The sequence below is a fragment of the Paroedura picta genome, chromosome 10, assembly GCF_049243985.1.
Source record: "Paroedura picta isolate Pp20150507F chromosome 10, Ppicta_v3.0, whole genome shotgun sequence".
Classification (NCBI taxonomy): domain Eukaryota; kingdom Metazoa; phylum Chordata; class Lepidosauria; order Squamata; family Gekkonidae; genus Paroedura; species Paroedura picta.
In genome coordinates, this window is record NC_135378.1 from 63,477,146 (window position 1) to 63,496,879 (window position 19,734).

At 41.9% G+C, this 19,734-nt stretch overlaps 1 protein-coding gene across 1 annotated transcript in view; it reads right to left on the reverse strand.

The window, feature by feature from the left end:
- SYNPO2 (synaptopodin 2) overlaps positions 1-19,734 on the reverse strand; it is a 105,458-nt gene that overhangs the window by 17,681 nt on the left and 68,043 nt on the right. The window contains exons 2-4 of the mRNA XM_077300451.1: positions 13,139-13,290; positions 10,059-10,870; positions 4,062-6,274 (exon numbers count right to left, since the gene is read on the reverse strand). Of these exons, the coding sequence (XP_077156566.1) occupies positions 4,062-6,274; positions 10,059-10,870; positions 13,139-13,290 (3,177 nt within the window). The remainder of the gene's footprint in view (positions 1-4,061; positions 6,275-10,058; positions 10,871-13,138; positions 13,291-19,734) is intronic.

Consider the following 19,734-nt stretch of genomic DNA (forward strand, 5'->3'; position numbering starts at 1 on the left):
AGAAGGAACTTCTGGTTCATGCAACCGTTTGAAAAGTTGCATCTAACATATTTTTCCCCTGTGGATTTCTACAAGAAGAATCAGCACATATCCAAACCACAGTTCTCTAAGCCTTTGTTCAATACAGTTTTTAATGTATTTCAATGAAATACATTAGGAAATTTGAGCTACTTTTTCAATAGATTTCAGTAGATGGCATTAAAAGATACACTGACTAAAGGGTTGGTGAACTGCACATTAGAAACAATTGTGCAAACGAGGCCCAACAAATTCATTTCCATTCAAATCCCTAAACATACGTTTGTCAGAACTGAGACTTATCTATTTAATTCCTAAACCAGTTCAACTGGATATGCTGGGGCCCACTTACCTGACCCAAAGCAGAAAGATTCTCAAGGAGCAGACCCCAAGAGGCATAGGAGATGCTATCACAATGATACAACATCAGCACTGAGACATAATCCTGATGACATTCTCTGCACAGAATGTAAGGCCTTTAACAAGCAGAACTGAGAAGGTAAACTGGGGAGAAAAGAACTGCAGAGATCATGACATAATAATCACTTCTAAGGATACTTTCCACTGAGTAAACCCCACTGAAGAAGAACTGTTTTTTTTGTGCCCCAATTTTCATTACTCAAAGGAGTCCCTGCAAGAACAATCCTAAGAGAACTGTGAATACCCCAAGGTCACCCAACTGGCTGCATATGGAAGTGTGGGGAGTCAAGCCAAGCTGTCAATATTAGAGTCCACCAATCTTTGACCTGATTAGTGTTCTGAATAAACCTACTTAGGAATACTCTCTAAATATTCCCAATTAATCCAGCAAAGACCAACATCAATGGTCAAACTGAGAAACCACCCTCCATGCTATTTTTGAACATATTTTTTGAGTTTAGGCCTTTTAAAAGTTTTATTGATGTCAGTGGGTACTATGTACAAGAACTCAGATTTAACAGAGCTGTTGATCATTACATTTCAGTAGAATCAGGATGGGATTCTATGAAACAGGAAGAAAAGAAAAGAGATATATGTTTGTTTCAGACACAATATGTGAAACCAAAGAAAAAGTAAAAGAACAAGTAAAGAAGAAACAATTTTAATAATAGAGAAAAATACAGCAGGTTGTAACTGGAAAATAAACAGAAAGATCTCAAGAGGATTAAAATATTGGTACCACATATCCTTGTATAAACTGTGTTGCAAAAGAATTCTCTGTGTACATTTTGATGCAGAATTTGAGGGTTTCTTAAGATGTATACAGTTCCTGATACGCACTACTTTAGTCAACAGAGGCTGATCCATTACCAGTTAACATTCTAATCCTTGACAAAAAAGCCTTGTTGGATTTAACAGGATTACTTATGAGCAACCATGTCTAGGATGCCCATCAATGACAGCTATTCTATTCACACACATGTGGGAATATGTGAAGCTGCCTTAGACTTTCTCAGACTATTGGTCTATTGAGATTAGTATTGCCTGCTCTGACTGGCAGTGACTCTTTAGGGTCTTATCACCTGAACGTTTAATCTAAGGGTGGCAGGGACTGAACCTAGGAACTTCCACATGCCAAACAGACCACCTACCATTGAGTTACATCTCCTTTGCCTTCCACAGGCCTCTTCATTAGGAATCTCTTAATTTTAAAAAATACAGTGGCTTCCATGAATCTAATGTTTCCCAAGCATATGCCACTGTGGGGCTCATTTCATGTTTGTTTTTCATTTCTGTGGCCGACCTGTCTTTCTAAATACCTTACAAGTATACATCACAGTCACAATGTTTTCTTAGAGATGGGAGAATTCTGTTCTTGTGTCCACATAGCATCTGTATAAGTGACCACCCATATTGCATAGAAGCTTCTAGGTCTTGGTATAAAGCAACAACATTATGCCTGCCAACTGCATCCTGGAGGCCATAGAGCCAATTGTGGCCTCAATGCCATGCTTTGGTTCCTCTTCTTTGCTGTATTTGCCAAGGCACAGAGAATGTCCAAGAGACTCAGAATCACTATAGGTAAAGGTAAAGGTATCCCCTGTGCAAGCACCGAGTCATGTCTGACCCTTGGGGTGACGCCCTCCAGCGTTTTCATGGCAGACTCAATACAGGGTGGTTTGCCAGTGCCTTCCCCAGTCATCACCATTTACCCCCCAGCAAGCCAGCTGGGTACTCATTTTACCGACCTCAGAAGGATGGAAGGCTGAGTCAACCTTGAGCCGGCTGCTGGGATTGAACTCCCAGCCTCATGGGCAAAGCTTTCAGACAGCTGCCTTACCACTCTGCGCCACAAGAGGCTCTTTCAGAATCACTATAAAATAGCCTAAAATGAAGGTTATTGGAGATGGTGCCTCCCTTGTCAAATTTTGCAGTTGTGTCCCACCATTTTGAATTTCTGCAGAAGGTGCTTAAATTAATTCATGTAACCTATTCACTGGGCTGCTTTAGCTGGAATATCTTTACACTATGAATGTCCATTAAAGTCAACACTCTACATTTTCAGTAAAAGGGTGGGAAAAGCCCACCCACTCATTTTAACTGACCTAGTCACATGAATGATAGCATTGTTAATGGGGTAAACTAATCCACATTTTGTTTAGACACTATTGTCTCAAATTACAGCACAGATGATATAGAGATACTGGGCATGGTAAATATTGTTCTTTTGAATCACAAGTATAATAAAAACTGGCAGAAACTAGCCCTGGGAACTCAGCATGGTAACAGTGTCTTGATCCTCCTGGTCCACAGTGTATTAATTAAAAGTAAGGTGAAAGAGCAGGAACAGAATATAAAGAAATACCAGTGGAAGAAGCAGGATTGGAAAGCCCACAGTGAAAATGAGAATGTGCTTGAGTGATCAGCAGAAAGATGAGGTCAGGAATCATGGCAATGTCATTAGACAGTTATTTATAAGGCACATACTGCTCTGGTTGCAAAACTGGTATTCAAGGACATGTCCCTTTAGTTTTTAGCAGTTATGTTTTCACAAGAACATATTGCACCATATCCACAGCTGTAGAGCCCAGCTTATTCTCTGGCTCTTCAACAATTCTAACAGTTCTTCTCTCATGATTCTTCATTTTCTACTAGCACTGAGGAAGTCCGCATTTCCTAAAAACTGGAAACTTTGGACCTTTCTTGCCTAAGCCTCCCTAAAACCTTCTTTCTTCCAAACACAGTGAAACCTATCCCCAAGTTGGCACCTTTGAGGGGGAAGGGGAAATCAAAGAGGTAATTCATGATTGTGGCTCACAGCTGAGATGCCAGTTTACCTTCTAAGCACCCAGTTTTGCAAAGGAGCCCCAAGAGCACAGAACTGGAGGCTGACCACCTGTGCTCATTTGCATATATTACTTTTGTGGTTATGAGGACTTGGAATTGCATGAAGCACAACCATGCCGTCACAGTGGTTATTTCAGAAGGCCTATGGTGGTGATACGGCTGAAGCTTTAAGTGGAGAATCCAGGTAATGTTGCTTATGATTTTGTCATGTGCAGATTCAGAAAAGGGAATTATCCACAAACTGCAAATTTGGGCCCAATATTCTGTCCCTATTTTTAACACATCATTCTCAGAAGATTGTGACTTCAGAAGGCACTTTCAAAAAGAAATCTAATATCGGTTACCGGGATTTTGACTGTGGTCCACCCCTTTGGCCATCAGAAAACTGTTGTTTCCACTTCACCCACCCCAAACCCCATTAAAGGTATGTTCTAACTGTTGAAGTACAGGAACGGTCTTCACTGTGTATTATGTATTGAAGCACTAACCACTAGCATCCTGCTTACTTAATTTTGAGTGGAACATGTCCATTGTTGGACACTGTGCTTGCCTATGTCTTAAAGATGTGTCATCTCAGATTTATATTCTCCTTGATTCATTTAAAATTTTGAGGGGGTGGGGTTGGACCCAGATATCTTGTGATATATCTGAACATTATTAAGTAAGCTGAGGATCATTTTGGGTGCCAGATCACCACTACAAACAATTCATCGCAAGCAAAGTGGACACCGAATTGTAGCTATGTTTTACTCTTCGATGGTTGACGGCTTCCACACCTGTGCTGTGACACCAACTTTCTTGGCTGAAAACTTTGGCCTTGGAGTAGTAAATGAAGAAGATGCAGCTGATTCTTGCTTCAGAAAAGTAGGGTAGCCTGTGGATCCACAGGACTCAATGACAGGGCTGGAGGCATTTGACTGGAAGAAAGGCTGTGAACTGTAAGCTGGAACAGAGTACACTGAAGATGCTCTGACATTGGCAGGAGAACCAGCATTAAGGGCTCTCGAAGGCAACTCTTGTTTTGAAGCAGGCACTGAGTCAAACTTTGCAGGTTGCTTAGGAACTAGGCCTTCCTTTTTATCAGAGGGAGGTTGAAAAGTAAATAAGGATGAATTGAGCTGGTATGGTTGATGTTTCATAACTTCCAAAGAACTGAGGGCTTTCTTAGGTTTCTTCTTGGTAGTTTTAGCCATGCTGGGCGACTTTGATTGTGGTTTGGTAGCAGCAAGAGGATAAGATGGGGACTGGATGGGGTTATAAGCCACAGGTGGCGGTGCTCGGACATTAGATGAATATTTCCAGGAAGCTGGTAAAGATGGGGTGGGTGACGATGCCCGGGCCATATGGGCCTGCACAGTTTCTGAGTCCACTACATACTTTTCCATCCGTGATTGTCTTTTGGCAAATAGTTGTGCTCCCTTCCCACTCAAAGCTTGGGGCATCTCAAAAGCTGGCCCCACTCCTCCTGCAAGGACAGCATTTCCTAGTGGTGTGGTAGGTGTCATTTTTGGTGTATAGTTTTGATGTGATGCAGCTGTTTGAGGTCTTTTCAAAGGCCCGGCCAGGTTAAGAGTACTTGGGGGCTGTGGAGGGGAATAGGCAGGTTGTGCTGTTTTGACAGGGGCTGGGCTTGCCACTTCAGGTGATCTTGGAGCTGGAAAAGCAGGTGGCTGGGCAACAGAAACCACTGGAGGTGACCAGACTGGTGAAATGGGTGTTGCATCGGTAGGAGAAACCTTTAGTGATGGTTTGGGAGCAACTGGAGGAGGAACTTTTTGTTTGGCTGCCTGGATCTGCATGAAATTGCAGGCCTCTGCTCCCAAACTGAGGTAATCTTCTTCAGGACCCGATTCAAAGCCCGTGGCTGCACCTTTCTTGCCTTCTGAATTCTGCACAAGGGACAAAAGGGCAGGATTAGGACTCACCTTGGGAGTATCTTTAAAAGTAAACATAGGCTTGGCGGTGTTTCTTCTTTTGGCCTCCTGCAAGATTCCAGTTCTTTTGGCAGGCACTGCAATCCTTTCATCCCTGGATGCGATCTGCTCTGTTGATTCTGTTGGAGACCATAACGCCGGCTGAGCTATGTTGGCAACTGGTGTCAAAGCAGTTCTATATAGGGCTTCAGGTGGTGGGCTGGCTGAAGCATAGGGGGTTGGTGCAGGAAGGTCTGAAAGAGGGCTGGTCATGCTCCTGGTGGGTGAAAACGGTGCCGCTGCTCTATTCTGTATATTCGGGAAAGGCTTGGCTGTTCTGTTTAAGCTTGCTGATTTAAGGGCTTCAGAAGACTGATATGACAGGTTTGCCTCAGGGGCTCCTCCAATGCCATTTTGTTGTATTGTGGTGCCATGACTGCGGCTCACCTCTATGTAGCTCTTACTCACGTGGCTCTGCATTCTAGAAGTTTCTTCCTGTTTTACCTGGTATGAGGAAGAGCTAATTTTGGAGGTGTTCTCTGTTGTGGTAGCCTCTTGACGCCCCTCGGTACTATGCACCACCTGCGTCTTCATTGCCTCCTGCTCAGCTGTTACCTGATCCACCCTTTGCCGTCGTTTGGCAAACATGAGCGCCCCTTTGCCTTTGCTCTCTGGCAGCATCTGCATCTTGTCCACACTTTTTGGTTTCTTCTCAACCTCAAGGAGACCAGCGTCCCAGTCAAATGTCACAATCCGCTCTTCTTTGTCAAAGTCAGGGAATAAATCTTCATCGATTTCTGACTCACTGGTGCCAAGTAAAGTCACTTCAAAAGTGTTATCTTTTTCACTTTCTTCTTCCCCCTCAAAGTCGTCCCCCTCGTCCTCGTACCGCTCAAGCTCTCCGGTGCCGTAGCTGACCAACGTGTATTTCCTAGCCCTTTGGCGGCGCTTCTTGAACATCAACACCCCCTTGGAGTTGGGGTTGGGAGCTGCCGTTAGCAGTAGGGCAATGCTCTTACATTTAGACTTGGCTTCTTTCACCTGCTTTTCTGACAGGCTCTCACTTCGTCTGAGCCCTGTGGAAAAAGATGAAAGGACATATGTCAGTGCATAGAGCCCAGTGTAACATGAGAGCCATTTTAACCCAGAAGCTACACAATAGCTATTTGGGATTTGGGAGAGAGAGCAATACTAAATCTTTCTTTCTTTCTTTCAGGCTGGAATACTCCCTTCCACAAATATGCTGGGGCAGGGCATTAAAAGCAGTCTTTTCCCACAGTTCCAACCATGACAAAAATTTCATAGCAGTCATTCCTCCCTGACTGACATTCTATGGACAATTTTTCTCCTTACAGATTTGCTGGCTCAATTTACAAGAGCTTTTGATGTTCCATATCTGTTACTGTCTGTGTACCTATATAAGCCCATTTAAGACAAGAGTGAAATTAGCCACGTCACCTAGAGGTACACATATTATAGATGTTGACTTAGGCATAGATGCTGTAAGAAGAGTTCTGGAATCTTATGTATTCATCTGCACATGATCCGGCCCTGTTAACTCGTTCCCTTATAGCATATAAATAAATTCTCTATTGAAACACTGGCTGAAGGGGCATTCATAGGGATAGTCAGAGTGTAACTTGTCCAGAGGTCTTTTCCCAAACTCATCATGAAATGAAGAAACACAATGTTAGCTTCAAGTCTAGAGGCTGTAACACTTTCTGCAAGGAACAGTATATTTCAGTGGATATTTTCTCAGAGACCATGGCAGTTCGACTGGGGAGGAACATAAACGGGCAGAATTTATTCTTAAAGCCAATATATTTTATTTAATGTTCTCAGTCTGGTAGAAGACACATTATTTAAGCTTAAGATTCAGGAACCTGGAGAACATATATTTAAATAATTAGATAGGTGAACAATACAGTCCAATGCAGAGCTCCCAGAGTCCGCTCAAACTGTTATCCTGGAAGAACCGTGCACAGGATTGCAAAGCAGGGATCATGGATATGTACCGCGAACTGAAGCAGCTGCTGCTACTGAGGCTGCGTCTACTTGCTGCTCCCCTTTATAACAAGTAAGATCTGATCCCATTGAGAGGAATGGGTCAGGTTCAAAGGGAGAGAGCAGATCCAATTATAGTACAGGCCTAAACAGAGGTTACACCCTTTGGAGTCCATTGATGTCAAGGAATTTAGAAGGGTTCGTTGTAGTCCATGGGCTTAGAAGGGTGTCACTTCTGCTTAGGACTGTCCTGTTTATTTATTATGGTGTGAACATAATGGCTGGAAACGACTGGAAATCTGGCTAAAGAAAGGCCTAACCTTCATTAAGTGAGACATGACTCTTTGAATCGCTCCAAGAAAAAGAAAAAGAAACACTACCTAGGAGAGCGTACTTCCACAATTACTTCCACATGGCCAGGGGGGCTTAGTGCTTGTTTTTCTCAAAGAGCAGTTTCCCATGTGGCCTAATAAATCACTGTTGCAATTCAAACACATGGCATGCATTTTCCAATGGGAAAAAAGTCCACTAGTTATGCCCAAGCCCTTGGGCATGCATAAAGTGGCTACCTGGATCTTGGCCAACAGCATCCTCTCTTGTCTTATAGCAGGCTATATAGTTTTGCTGCTGAATTACAGGACACATGATATCACAGGAATTTGTACAAAGACAATGTTAGCTTTTTAGTTTCTATGATTTTGTCACATATGCTGTCATCTGTGTGCTGCTTTTTTCACACAAAACAGCTGACTGGATCCCACCCCTGTATTTTCATACATGCCTGTTGATGCCTGCAAACAAGCATATGTTCATTCTGTAATCTAAGTCTTAGATTCTAAGAGTGCTTCTAAACAATATCCAGAAACTGATCACTCTTTGGACAAATACACGTATTGGACAAAAAAATCATAATTTCCCATTGCAAAACACATGCATCTTCAGACACTTCTGAACATGTGACATGATAAGCCATCCTTAATCTTAATATTAAAACTACAGAATACAATCCATATATGCTCTGTCCTTTGACGGACTTGACTACTTGCAGGGTGGTATGCTTCCTGTTTTGCTTTGGAAGCATCACACAGTGTTGTAGCATAACCATGTAATATTTTTCTTGCCAGAGACCAAAATGAAGAGGTTCTGAGTGGATGCACTCAGAAGTCAATCCCATGTTATTCAATGGGGGCTTAATCCCACAAACATATTTTTAGGATTGCACTAGAAAAGACTGATCCAATTCAGGGAATATCAGAATGCTCCTGAGCACTTTTGTCATGCTAACTCCACTGAACTGTGTTCGGGATTGAACTGAATAGTCTAATGATCCATTCCAGATACTTACAGAGACGGAGAACCCTGCCCTTAGTTCCACTGGCACCAAGAGACTTTGGACACACTTCTCAAGCAGCCTTTCCCAGGCCACATGGCAAACAGCTTCTGAAATTGCAGAGTTTCTAAAGCAATTTCTGAGAGCTTGCTGTTCAAAGAAAAAGAAACCCACTGGACATATGCTAACACTTGGAAATACCTAAACTTAAAGTGTCTCTTTGAGTAACAGTTTACCTTTTTAGAAATGGATGCCTTTCTTTGAAAGACCTCTGAGAAAAGTTAAAGAGAAGTTAAATTAAATGCATCTCATGCATTTAAAAATTGGCAATTAAGTTTGTTTTTTTTAAAGCACATTAGATGAAAATATAAATGCAAGTCCCCCTCCCCTTTCTAAACAGACTATGTTATTTGACAGGCATAAGCCGACAGTTGCTGCTGGCTTCATTACTAAAATGCAAAGTATGCGTGCTGCTCTTTTATTCTCCGTTTAATATGACATAAATATGTGGATTACACATAGACACTTCAAGCATAAGTAACAGCTTAATCCACATGCCGATACAAACGGTTATTATTCTAAAAATATGCTTATAGAGGAATTAGTGACGGGTTTGCATGCTTCTCCCGGCCGTCTGCGTACGATAGCTCAACGTGACCGTATATCGCTGCGCTGTTGCCATTTTGCAACCAAATCCCTTGACACAATTCTTGAAATAGTCAGGAATGAATGAATGAGTGCCAGCGAGAGAAGCAAGTTGATAAACAGGTGCTTTCCAGAGCCCAGCATTAGACTTTTGTCTTTTTAACGCTGTGATTATTTCTCCCCCCCCCCTCTACTTTACTTCAGATGGAGGAGTTTGCTGAGATTTTGCACTGACCTCTGAGCACGGAAGGCAGAAGGAATAGTCAGTTCATTTTACAGTCTGGGGAAGCCTTGCAAAACTGAAAGGATCATATAACTGGCCAAAAATACACATGCTGTTGTCTGTCAAACGGACTTTCTGCTAGCATCATCAAGCCTCACTACGATGCCTTTTTTTAATTCTTCCTGGCTTTTAATAGAAGTAGCATCATTTGTCTTTTTAAAGATGCCTGCCGATGAAAGGAAGCAACGGTCTGCTCAACAAAGCTGTCGCTCCTGGTCCAAACGTTCTTGAAACGACTTTGTTAAGAAACCTGGTAGAGGCTGCCTTTCTATGAGAATTTTCATTTCGTTCTTTTGTGTGTACAAAAAGGGGCAGATAAGTAGCCACAGTTTCAAAAAAACAGTATTATACCATCACACTGCAGTCATTATCATGTCTTTAACTCCTATAACAGTGAGTAAAGAAAGAACTATTATCAAAACAAATACCACTTGTACTAAACATTTTTACAGGAGCTCAAAGCAAGGAAACCTCAGGGAAATCCTGTTTGTGCATCAATAACCATTCAATTGTGCTTCGAAATATATATTAGGAAATGTAACATCCACCTCCCCCCCTCCCCACAACAGTGCAACCAGTTTAGCTGTGGCATACTTACTGGCGTGCCTTGCCCTGTGTTTGTGAGGTCTGCTGTGTTCCCTTTCAGAGTGCTGGTCGTCTTCTCCCTGCTCTGTGCCTTCGGATGAGATTCCAAAGGAGACCACAGAAGGAGGTGCTTCTGACTGCCCTCCTTCCACTTGAGAATCTACACACCCCTTTTCAGCCAGAGACCTGGAGGCTTCCTTCTCCCTGTCGGAACAGTCTAGGATCACTTCCACCTTCGTGAAAGATGGCTCCTTTGTCTCAGCCTCTGGGACTGCTTTGACTTCTTTGCAAGGAGCAATCTGGAATGTTCGGCTCGAGTACTGGACAGTTGGGTCTTTTTCAGCAGCGGGAGCTGAAGTCACTGAGCGACTCCCATCTTGCTGCAGATTGGATCCTGTTTCTGAAGACTTGTACTTTTCAGCCCCTAGAATATTCAGGCTAGGGATACTGCTGCCTTTGTGCCTGCCTTGCGAGAGGGACAACTGCAGCTCCACTGTGGGCACTGCCCTTTCTCCCGTCTCCCCAGAGAAAGCTGGCACATTGATCAAGTGTGCTCTGGGGGCTTTGATCACTTTGGGAGGGATTTTGTGACAATGTGCAATTTCTCTTTCTTGCTTTGCCAGGGAAGAGTCCGCTGCAGCCTTTTGTTGCTCGATTTGGAACATTTCCTTGGTTGCCCCTGTGATTTGCACTGCCATGTGGGGCTTTTGCATGGCTGTTCTGATTTGCAGAGTGGTACTTTCTGTATATTCGTTATTTTTAATGTTATGGTTCTCTCTGTTTTCTGTTTCAGGACCGAGGGCCTCATTTGCCCCACTCGAAGACCTGCAGACACAAACATCCAAAACCCCAAAAGTGGTATTATGCTTGCTATATTCATACACCCTCAAAGAAATATTTCATATAGTCAGTGTAACATAGCAGATAACATTGCTTGACTGAATAACATAGCAGATAACATTGCTTGACTGAAGGCGGAAAGGTGAGAACAAATTTTCAGTAGTGATGTCAGTTTGGTAATTGTGTGTGATCTAGAGCTGCCAACTCTGAATTGGGAAATCGCGGGAGATTTGGGGGGGTGGAGCCTGGGGAAAGCAGAGTTTGTGGTAGGGTATAATGTCATAGAAGCCACCCTCCAAAGCTACTGTTATCTCCATGGAAACCTATGTCTGCAAATCAGCTGTCCTTATGGGAAATGGAGGGACCTCAGTGGGGTGTAATGGTATAAAGTCCATCCTCCAAAGAAGCTATTTTCTCCACAGGAACTGATATTGGAAATCCTATTTACCTCACAGCTTGCTTTGATCCTACCGTGGCATAACCTCTTGTCTGGTGCTTGCTGCCCTGAACTCCTCAGGGGAATGATAAGACTCAGGGAAAGCATCTTAGAACTCAGAGAGGACTTTCAGGACATCAAGTCCCCCCTCCTGCTCTGGGAAAGAAATCGAAAGGTAGACAATTCCTCAAAGATAAGATGTTCACCCTCTACTAAAAGTCCTTTAGTGAAGGACAGCCCAAACCCAAGGAAAATAGCTCTATAGTTGAACCACTGTCATGGCTGTAATAAGGACCTCAAAGCACTCAGCAAGAGCATTAATATATTATAAAATATCTGGCAATGTCTGACAATTAAAACATTTAAAAAAAACAGGCTGCTGGTTAGAGGAATTCTGAAACTACTAAATCACACAGCACAAGAGATTGGAAACTTCATATATGCACACAAGAGACAGCTAAATCAGACAGCATGTCAAAGATGCCTCAGTATCATTCACTTCTGCCCTGGTTCTACAATGTCTATCAGAGTTTCCAAAAGGTCAAACATCCTCAACTATAGCTGGTTTCCATCTTGTTGAGTTATTTGAAAGCTCATTTGTGGTGCTAGAGAAATATAAACTATGAAGCCATAAACATTTCCTTGTAGGAAGGAAGCCTGGGGGAAAGCCAGATAAATGTTAGCCTTCATTGGTAGCTTAGGAAGTCTATATTTGTGGGAGAGACTGAAAGAAAGAGAAGGAGGGAAAGAGAAATTTCCCCTTAAATGGCCTCTCTGCCTGTGGATACTCTCAGCACAAGTAATAAATGTAGAATTGCCTGTCGTTTGATTTGAGCCATCTCATAGCTTTCCTCAAAGTAGCATTTCTGGTGTGGACTACTGCATTTCCCCAGAGTTTTAAAGATTGTACCTGGTAAAGTATTGCCTTGATTGTCCAATATATTGCATGTGATATGGCCAGTGAGAAGGGATATGTATAAAGACCTAAACTGTCTGTGATCTAAGCATCCAAATGATTGCCTGCTACTTCATGATCCTGCTCAGGTGTTAAGTTCTCTTTACTCTCTGGGTTGCCCATTCATATAAGGTTGGATGATTACTCCTAGCAAACGTTTATGTGATACATGTATTCTCCTTTAGATCTGGTTTCTGATTTCATGGTAGTTTGATTTTGTAAGATTCCCTAATTACTAATGTCAAAAGATACGTTAAAATGTATCCAAAATGTCCTTCATGTAACTCAATAAACTTTTTTCTTAATTTTTAAAATGTCTTTCTTTAATTCATTTATAGCCTGGTTTTCTTCCCAAAGGAGACCATTACAGAACTAATAATAATGCTGGGAGGCGTTTTTAGATTTAATTAATAGTTCATGTACACCCAGGGATACAGTTTCCATGTGGGACCTGGGGATCCTCTGGAATTACCGCTCAAATCCAGAGATCAGTTCCCCTGGAGAAAATGGTTGCTTTGGAAGGTAGACTTTATGGCACTGTACCCCAATGAGGTCTCTGTCTTTTTCAGGCTCCATTCCCCAAATCTCTAGGAGTGTCCCAAACTAGAAATGGCAATCCCACCCCCATCTCCCCTCGGAGGCTGGGGGGGGGGCTGGACAACCCTACCTACACCCTACCTTACCCCATAATTCAAGCATTTCATCTGAATAAGCTAACTTATACCATAGAGCATAGACAAAAAATTTCATACAATGAATTGCAAAAAACACAAGGGCTACACAAGAAATCATTGACACAGAATAGTCATGGGACTGTAATGTGGACCTATCAAAACACCTGCCTAAACTGAGTTTCCTTTACCTCTTGACAAGCATCTGGAGAGTGTCAGTCAAGCCTTCCATAAGGGTGATAACTTCAGAATAGGCCAAGTCAGCACAAGGATTGCCATTGATAGATATAACTTCATCTCCCTCGCAGAGTCCAGCCTTGGATGCTTTGCTCTTGTTGCGGATCTGAAATAAATATCAATTAGAACCAAGTCTTTTCATATAACTTATTGAAATCCATACACAAAGAATGAAACTGCAAAGACTGTGTATCAGTGGGCTTGTTTATATAATAAGACTTTCTCTTACCAGTATTGTTGCGTCTATCCACACCAGGGGAGGACCTTCCTGCCCTGCATACCTTCTGGATATGCTTGGGACACACACCAGCAAGCTAATGCATGTGGTCCTAAACTGTACTATTGATTACTAAATGTGAGGAGGAAAATAAACGACTTGGGTCTTTGCTGCACATTAAATTTAACACACTCACAATCTTGTTGCATATTATACCTGTACATAGAAGTATGGAAGGCTCAACTGTGATTTGCCCATCATGAATCGAGAAACGGTAAATGGTGGTATAACTGAAACAATTTTCCTCGCATAACCACGTAGATTGACTCTTTTTATTTTCCATGAATGTTGATAGATTGATTTAAGCTTATGGAGCTTATTCTGGTTTTATTAAAAATGTATGATCTCTTGATTTTGTGCTTGATCCTGTGCTTTATCCTTAAGAGAAAATTGTACATCTGAACAAAATACACTTCTTCTCTAAGAGGCTTACTCCTCAAAATACAAATCTGAATACTCACAAACAGTTTCTATTTTTGCACCTTTACCGTCTAGTGGTGATATGACAGGCATCAAACAGGGGAATGATATAGTGGGCAGAAGGATGTGAGTCATTAAAACAGAAAACAGATTATGATTATTCCCACAACCATTTGACCCTGTGGAACCTCCTTTCCTAAACAACTGTGATTTCAGTTGAGTTTTATTTTACTTCATTGATACCTCCATATTTCTCTACAATGGGAACCCGGCTTACATTGCTCTCCTCTCTGTTTGATCCTCACAACAGCCATGTGAGGTAGATTACACTCAGAACATATGATTAGTCGAAGGTCACCCAATGAGCTTCCATGGAGATTCAGTCATGGGACTTGCAGTTCCTGTTCCAGTATTCTGACTGCTACTGCTGTGATATTTGGTCTCAGCAGGCATGGATGCTTAGATTAGCTAGATATCAACTGTTAAATTACATGTACTTTTCTAGTTATCTATGTTTTCTTGATGCAAAATTTCATAAACATCACTGTCCATTCTTGAGGTGAGAAGGAGTGAATTCTTTCAAATGATACATCCTAGATTTCCCAGATTCACTTATGCTATCCGAGTCATACTCAGCTGCAGTAAAAATAAATTCGAAACCTGACTTGAATCACAGAGGACTCTGCAGCTACCACTGTCATGAGAGGTCAACTACAGGGGTGGGGTAGGCATGGAGAACATTTTCCGTTTAGAACAGATCATCAAACAGATTTTGACCAGAAGCATGCTGAATTCATGGGACCCTAGCACTAGTGGCATCCAAAGGTATGTCAATAGGAATGGCTTGGGTTATACTCAAATAGTAAACATTGGTTTATAATAACTACTGATTTGTAACTATTCCAAGCAAAACAAGGTTTTTTAAACTATTAAAGTCCAGAGAATGGCAGTCCAGAGAAAGTCATCCTCATGCTTATTATCTATGAAGTGTGCTCCTCAGGAAGTGTAGCCTTCATGTTTTAGGCCAAGCACAGCCATGCTGTGCATACATTTTCAATCTTTGTATAAGCTCGGGTTGCTTGAGTAGACAAAAAAGGCATGAGATTTCAATAACCCACATCATGTAAAGCATTATATGCCATAAATAGACCCTTACATTGTTGGAACTGGCAGCTAATCCTTGCCAGCACTAGTAAGACAAATTGCTAGTGTTTTATGTGTTCCAGGGTCATCGTAAGACCTCTGCATTCTTATAGAATTTATATAGCGATAAAATATTTGGTGAAATATTTAGAAACCGTAATGATGTTAACCATATGTTTGTCTAAGAACTTGATTCTATTAGCCAATATACGAAGAATATAGGGGTGGACAGCAAATTAACTCAAGAATACAGGATATTCCATGCTATCTCAATGTACTGACAATAAATCACTCAATCAGGAGAGAGCCAATTTGGTGTAGTGGTTAGGAGTGCGGACTTCTAATCTGGCATGCCAGGTTCGATTCTGCACTCCCCCACATGCAACCAGCTGGGTGACCTTGGGCTCGCCACGGCACTGATAAAACTGTTCTGACCGGGCAGTGATATCAGCACTCTCTCAGCCTCACCCACCCCACAGGGTGTCTGTTGTGGGGAGAGGAAAGGGAAGGCGACTGTAAGCCGCTTTGAGCCTCCTTCGGGTAGGGAAAAGCAGGATATAAGAACCAACTCTTCTTCTTCTTCTTTTAAGGTGCCGCATGCTCGGCCCTGGCCTCTTCGCCTGAAGCCTGAACAGCGAATCCCTCCCTCCCACCCTGCTTGCTGGGTTATATTGTTTTGTTGTATGTTTGTTTCATCACAGCGGATTTTAGTACAAAATAATGAGCCTGTTTTAGGGAGTCCGGTATGTGATCGGACTCCCTGAAACGTGGGGCCCCTTTAAGGGATGGTTCAAATGAGCAGGAAGTCTACCCAGAGGGGTTAGGCACTTGCTGCTTGATTGACCAGGTGATCCTGGGGCATCCAAGGTGGTTTGCATCCTTTGGTTCCCTAGTAGGGTTGTTTCCCCTCTTAGACCGTTTATGCACTCGAGGTTTCATACCAGGCAGCAGGCTGGAGTTTTAGTCGTGGCAGGTTGCCCCACCTCTTCTTGCACCCACACGGAGAGCATCTGGCCCAGTATGCCTCATCTGCCCCTGATTTGTGCTCCTGCACGGGAGCTGGGGCAGTGAAGTTCCCAGTGCGTAAATGGCCTTTGGGAGTCCAAGAGGCTGTGGGATCCGTGTTCCTAGCGGGGAACAGTAACAGAATCCTGGAGGCCATTGGATTTGATGCAAGAGTCAGCAGGCTCTAAGAGTTTAGGCCATTCTTTATGTTGGACCAACCTTCCATGTGGAGGGATTAAAATAAAGCTGTGGTCATGTTCTAGCCATGTATGGTATCGTGTCTTCTTTGCCAAAACTGGCCTCCGACATGCCAATACAAATGGATTTGTATACTATGAATTACAATTTTGTTACATAAAATTAACAACTATAAGGAACATGAAAATCGTAAGAATGGCTAGTGTTTATACTTTTGTACATTTTTAAAGAGGATATTGGTAGGAAAAACGAAAAACTCATATGATCCTGTGCTAACAAGAATCACGAGATAATGATGGTCACATGTATAGACAGTTTTAAAAGGGGATTGGACACATTCATGGAGGAGGATCAATGGCTACTAGACACGGTGACTAAAGAAAGCCTTCACACATACTGAATCACTATACTAGGAGGCAACATCAACGAAAGACCTAAGCCTCCATGCCCTGCTGTTGGCCCTCTATAGTCCACTGTGAGACAGGTTGCTGGAATAGATGGACTACTTGTCTGATTCAGTAGGGTTCTTCTTATGTTATATTCTTACCATAAGGATTAATCAAAACATGGACCAAGTTTTAGTTGGATGATTGTCTGAAAGAAGATGCTTCCTACAAACATCTGTAATTTTGCACACTGTATTATCAATACAATAGCAAAAAAAAAAAAGATGGTATATCAGCTGAAAATCTCTGAATGTACTCTTGGCCAGCACCTTCATCTGAGAATCTAGGTGGATCCAAGAAATGCAACCTTAATATATAGATATTTTAAAAATAGAATATTTACATTGGATTCTGCAGGCTTTGCTTTCTAGTACATTTCTAGTGCATAGTGTTATATTATCTGGATTGTTTCAATTCATTCATCATCCTGTAGCTTATTATTAATTGCAGATGCCACTCAGCATCTGCTTTCAATAAAAAGAAAGGTTAGTGCTGATTATAAACAACAAGCTGATAAAAATCAGTTCCCAAATCCTGGATGTCATTTCCCAAGGCTGTTGTGTAGATGTTATGAAAGTACGGGTGGCAGAAAAGATCCCAGCAAAAGATCACATGTGAACTCCCAGAACAACCACCTCCTTACATTCTCTTCTACTAAAGTAAGAATAGAACAATTGTAGCCTTTACTCCTAACTCATGCAATCAATGCAGAATGATATAACTGACAGCACTGAAAGCAGACAAGAGGTCCAGGTTGGTGAACAATTCACATTTACCTGTTTCTCTCATGGCCTGTTTGATCAACAAAGGTAATCAATGCAGTCCTGAAACCAGTTGGAGGAAACCAGACTGGTACAGATGGACATAATCTGTTGAATCCTATGACTTCCTTCAATGAAGACTTTTCTCAATAAAATCAGTAGCTACTTCAGACCAACACGGCTACACATTTGAATCTTTTCTCAATAAGTCTAGAAAGGTCTAGAAATTAAAATATAAATAAATAAATGCTCCCTTGAAGGAACACTTAGCAAAAGAGAGTCATAGGATCCATGCCCATTTGTATCATGCATCTTTACCCTGAATTTTGAAAGCAACGCTTACATGATCTATGATTAAAAGTGGGAAAATAAGAAATTGGTCTCTAGGTCCCCAAAGGATGGGGTATGGAAGTGTGGCTTGTCTCAGTGATCCACACAGATGTGTATCAAAGGGGCTTTTTAAAAGCCTTTCTCGGTGATTCACATAGATGGGTATTGAAGGAGCTTTTAAAAGACTTTTCTCAGTGACTCACATAGATGGGTATCGAAGGGGCTTTTTAAAGGCTTGTTTCAGTGATTCACACAGATGGGTATCGAAGGGGCTCTTTAAAGGCCACAGTATCACTACTGCTCTTTCATACAGAGCTACTGTATCTCACACAGTGTCTTGAAGATGACTCAGTATACTAATCCTTGGCATAACTACAGACCAATCATCTTAAATATTTAAAGTCCCGGGACTTCTTTGAGACAATGCAGGAGCATTCCCCCTCTCCCAAGCGCCTTTTCCGTCTTTGCAGAATTGCTAAACATGTACTAATACGGCGTGGTATGCCGTGCATATCTTTTCCTTGCAGGGATATGTAAACATCTGTGCCTTTTGGAAAGACTTGAGTCAAGTATTGGGATGCCCTTCTAACAGCTGCAAATGAATTCTGTTCCAGTGTTGTTCCTTGAAACATCTAGGACTTTTCCACCACAATTTTTTTTGGCAGCCTTTAATGACAACATTTGGTTTCAGAAGAGAGTTTGCTCTTATAGCCCAAACAGGAAAATGGAATATATTTCATTTGTGAAAAGGAAGGGGTGCTAGAGTTGCTGAAGAGGAAATAACTTTCTAGCTTGGATCTACATGGAAACATTAATGCCAGTCCATAGGATGCAGGTCTAAATGCTACAAATGAAACAGTTCGCTCAATGACAGCTAATCTTTAAATTAAAGACATATTTGCCCTTGATGTCTGTAACAGTCAAAACCCAGTTGTGGCCTTCAGAGTTTGCTGCTGCAGCCTTGAACCACCTTGTGTTGAATATGTCTAGACGACAGCTGCTGTACGGGAACATTCAAAGTCTCCCATTCCTTTGCCTGGTGCACTGCGAGTCGCTTCTGGTGAAAGCTGAGACCCATAATATACTTTGGACTAGTCCTATAGCTTGCCATCTGCTGGTTGGGAATGCAAACAGCAAAATATGAACTGCTCACTACACAAGTTTCACCCAAAGTCTGTTTCCTCAACTTACTATGATTTATTTTGATAACTTTTTAACATTGATTTACAAGCCTTATTGAGATTGTTAGCAAACTGTTCTCTAAACATGGTGGGTTGTCCACAACTTCTATCCCCTTTAAGGTTGCCAACAGGAGTAGAGAAAAATTACCTGTCCCTTTACTACATGCTTAATATGTGGAAATGGGCCACTGAAGTTTTTCATGGCATGGAGGTAAATAACATCACTTAATAAATAACATCTCATTAAACCTGTATTAAAGGGACGTTTTTCTCTAAGCCTATTTGCAATCATAATCCACTCTGATACGCACACTCGGGACCAATTATAAAGTCCATGACTACTATGAGATAAAGCCAAGCTGTGTGTGTGTGGGGGGGGGGGGACGATGCAGTAAAATTATGTGAATTAAAATTAGACTTATGCCACAACTATTTCCAAGTAATTTAGCTAAATGAATTTCACTGTGCACTTGCATTATTCCATAAAACCAATAAAATAACATCAAATAACACTGTGAATCACTAAAGACATTGAGAAAACAAAGCTCATAAATAACTATTTCATTAAAAGTATCCCTAATGGAACGCTAAAACGAAAACAAAATTTGAGGGTATGGAGATAGAATTTCTTAAGCATAGACTTCAAAAGAAATGGAGCCAGCAGCAAAGAGGTCTCCTACTCCTTAATTTCATAGGTAAAGGTAAAGGTATCCCCTGTGCAAGCACTGGGTCATGTCTGACCCTTAGGGTGACGCCCTCTAGCGTTTTCATGGCAGACTCAATACGGGG